Consider the following 3,464-nt stretch of genomic DNA (forward strand, 5'->3'; position numbering starts at 1 on the left):
TTCTTTAATGCTTCCTCCCCCCCCTCCCCCACTATCGTGATTCCCAATCTACCTTACAAATTCGGTAGACCACAGCATTACATGGGTACAGATAAGAACTGGAAACACAGGGAATCCAGGACAGATAAACCTCTCAGGACCAATATTGAGAGTAGCCATACCAGGAGGGTAAGGGTAAGGTAGGGGGAGAAAGGGAGAGCCGATCATAATGATCTATATATAACACCCTCCCAGGGGGGCAGACAACAGAAAAGTGGGTGAAGGGCGACATCAGTCAGTGTAGGACATGAAAAAATCATAATAATTTATAAATTATCAAGGGTTTATGAGGGAGGGAGGGGGGAAAACGAGAAGCTGATACCAAGGGCTCAATTACAAAGAAAATGTTTTGAAAATGATGATGGAAACAAATGTACAAACGTGCTTGACACATGGTTGATGTATATATGGGCTGTGGTAAGAGCTGTTCAAACCTCCAATAAAATGATAAAAGAAAAAGAAAGGCAGGTGAGCAGGCTACGCAATTTTGGTGGAATTGGTGTGTGTTCTGCTGTGTACTGTGTCAGCAATAAAAAATCCCAATCCTACAAAGACATCCCCCTCTGCCTCCTTGGAGCTACTGATAGTGGCTTAAACTGTTATTCTGGACGATAAATTTGAATGGGACACTCACAGGCGTAAAGTCAGAATTCCCAAGCACCCGGAGATGGGGCTGTGCCTGCTCCACACGTCACCTTCTGCTTATCCTTCACTGAAGGTCAGCCTACACAAACAAGTGACACCTGGGAACAGGGGCTCCCAGGAAGCTCCGTGTCTTCACCAGCCACGTGAGAACAAACACCACTTCTCCAAGTAACTAGATGAGAAGTGGAGGTTAGAGAAAGCATCAGGTGTCATGGAGACAAATCCTGTTCCAAAAATTACAGGTATTAAAAAACCCACTTCATCTAGTCGATTCGGACCCACAGTGACCCTATGTAGGGTTTCTGAGGCTGCAAATCTTTGTGAGAATAGCCAGCCTCCTTTTCCTCCTTTGGAGTGGCTGGTGGGTTTAAACCTCTGATCTTTCATTTAGCAGGAGCTCCCACTGGTGCTCCCACTGATACAAGCACTTTTATTAAATCTAGTAGACCACTTACCGCTGGACGCACTCCTGCACCACCTCGTACTGGCCAATGGAGGCTGCTGTGTGCAGGTCCAAGGGAACATCTAACTCCTCCCTGCTGACCTGTGCACCTGGCCCGTGCCACATGGACAAGCTGCGGTTCAGGAGTTCCGGTTCGCTGGCCTCATCACTGAGTTCTGACATGGCTGCAGAGGAAGGGAGGGAAGCACGAAGTCAAGGCATTCCTTCCTAGTCAGCCCAGGAATGGTCTGCACCCTGTCCCAGTGAGGAGCCTCAATGGGACTGACCTATGCAAGTTCTCGCTGTGGTTAGCTGGTTCTGACTCACAGTGACCCTGTGGGACAGAACTCAACTGCCCTATGGGGTTTCTGAAGCGTAATGCTTTACAGAAGTAGACTGCCTCACCTTTCTCCAGCAGAGCAGACCACCGAGCGCTTAAACCACTGCGCCACCAGGACATCTTTCATCAGCTGCCATATGGTGTGGACAGCTCCTTCAGCTCACACTGGGTGCCTCTTACCACAGATCCCAGAAGTAGGGGAATGGTGGGGTGGGGATGGGGGTGGTGGTGGTTCCTAGCAGCCTGGTGCTGGGCAGTAACAAGATGGTCACCGGGCTCCTAGGTGTTGTAGGAAAGGCCCCTGGACTTGGGGCTGGAGCAGAACCTAGCTCCGCACCACACAATTGTCTCAGCAAATGCAGAGAAGGCATTTGACAAAACACCACAGCCCTTTCTGATAAAAACCAATCAACACGATACGGATAGAAGGGAACTTCCACAGTGTGGTAACGGGCATTTGTGAAAAGCCACAACTGACAGCAAGCTCAGTGGAGAAAGACCATGGTCAGTAACTAGACAGAGAGGCCCACTGTCACTGCTGCCAGTGACAGTGTTTGGGTCCAATCAAGACTGAGGGAGATGTATTCAAATCAGGAAAGGAGGAAAATGATCCCTTTTCACAGAAACCACCAAAGACCACACAAGAAAGTTCTCAAAACGAATACATGGCTCAGCAAGGTGGCAGCACATCAAAAGTCAGTTGGGTGTCTTGTCATCAGCAATGAATGAGCAAGCCAAAAAGGGACCATTCCCACTGGCAACAGCATCTCAGAGATTAAGGTACCGACAGACACACTGAACCAGGGAGGTAAACAACTTGGGACACAGAAAACTAGAAAGCATTCCTAAAAGGAATCAAGGTGCTATGCTCCTGGATTGGACTGCTAAATGTACTGAACATGTCAATGAGGCCTGTTATGAATGGAATGGTGTCCCCAGAAAAGATGTGCTACAATTCCTACTCAACCTGTGGCCAAAATCCCATGGGGGATGGGTGGTCTTTGTTGTGTTCATGAGGCAGGATTCGGGAGGGTGTGTCTTAAATCCAACCCCCCTTTTGAGACGTAAAAGCAGAATGGGCAGCAACCAAATGAGCACAGTGATGGGGAAAGAGAGTACATGGTCACCAGGAGCATAAGCTGAAGAGACCTTCCCCCACAGCCAACACAGACAGACTGAGGGAGAGGGAGCCTTCCCTGAGAGCTTGCATCCAGAATTTAGACTTCAAGCCTCCTGGACTGTGAGAAAACAGATGTGTTTGTTTGCTATAGCGACACTCAGTAACAAAGGCAGCAGCCTATAAATTCAATACAATTAAAATTGCAACAGCTTCCTTCACAGAAACAGGAAAGCCCATTTTCAGGTTGATTTGCAAGGGCAAGGGCCCATGGGGTTAAAGGAATCTTGAAGAAGAACACAGTAGAAAACCTCAGTTCATGAATTCAAAACATGCCGTAGGCCCACAGTAATTAAAAGCAGCCTGGTCGGGGACAGCCCCAACCCCAGCTACGTTAACCCCCCTCCCCAGAAGATTGTACTAAAGAGGACAGCACTGAAGATATAGCCCGTGGAGAGTGGTGGGTCTGCCCAGACCACATGGGAGCAAACTAGGAGGGAAAGCGAGAGAGAGCCGCATCCTGGCCCACCAAGCCCTGAGGACAACACTGCTGCTGGGAGCAGCCAAGGCACAGAAAGGATCATAGGGCTGGCCCCACCACAAAACACAATGTCCCCACACTGACCCACAGTACTGCGGGGGACAGCACTGGAGACACAGTGCAGGCATTGTGCCTGGTCTGACTTGCCCACACTGGGACGAAGCACGAAGGGAGCACAACAGAGCAGCAAGAGGAGCAAAGCAACGAAGTCCCCAAGGAACCCTGAAAATAGACTTCAGACTTGGAGGGCTGGACTTGGCACCTCATCAGACTCGATCGAGAAACAGACATAAGGGTCAGCATAGAGACCTGAAACTATTTATAGTCTCCTTTTTTTTTT

At 49.2% G+C, this 3,464-nt stretch overlaps 1 protein-coding gene across 4 annotated transcripts in view; it reads right to left on the minus strand.

Annotated features, from left to right (window-relative positions):
- The window catches only part of ANKS3 (ankyrin repeat and sterile alpha motif domain containing 3), an 18,224-nt gene extending 16,915 nt beyond the window's left edge, over positions 1-1,309 (minus strand). For 3 of the 4 annotated variants that reach the window (XM_045283642.1, XM_004705843.2, XM_045283639.1), the window contains exon 1: positions 1,140-1,309. In XM_045283642.1, the coding sequence (XP_045139577.1) occupies positions 1,140-1,309 (170 nt within the window). Of the gene's footprint in view, positions 1-673; positions 806-1,139 lie in introns of those variants that run through there. The other variant, XM_045283647.1, reaches the window with a different exon arrangement.
- Positions 1,310-3,464: the final 2,155 nt, after the last annotated feature.

The sequence above is a fragment of the Echinops telfairi genome, unplaced genomic scaffold (assembly GCF_000313985.2).
Source record: "Echinops telfairi isolate 266 unplaced genomic scaffold, ASM31398v2 ScPeMD7_5;HRSCAF=22, whole genome shotgun sequence".
Classification (NCBI taxonomy): Eukaryota; Metazoa; Chordata; class Mammalia; order Afrosoricida; family Tenrecidae; genus Echinops; species Echinops telfairi.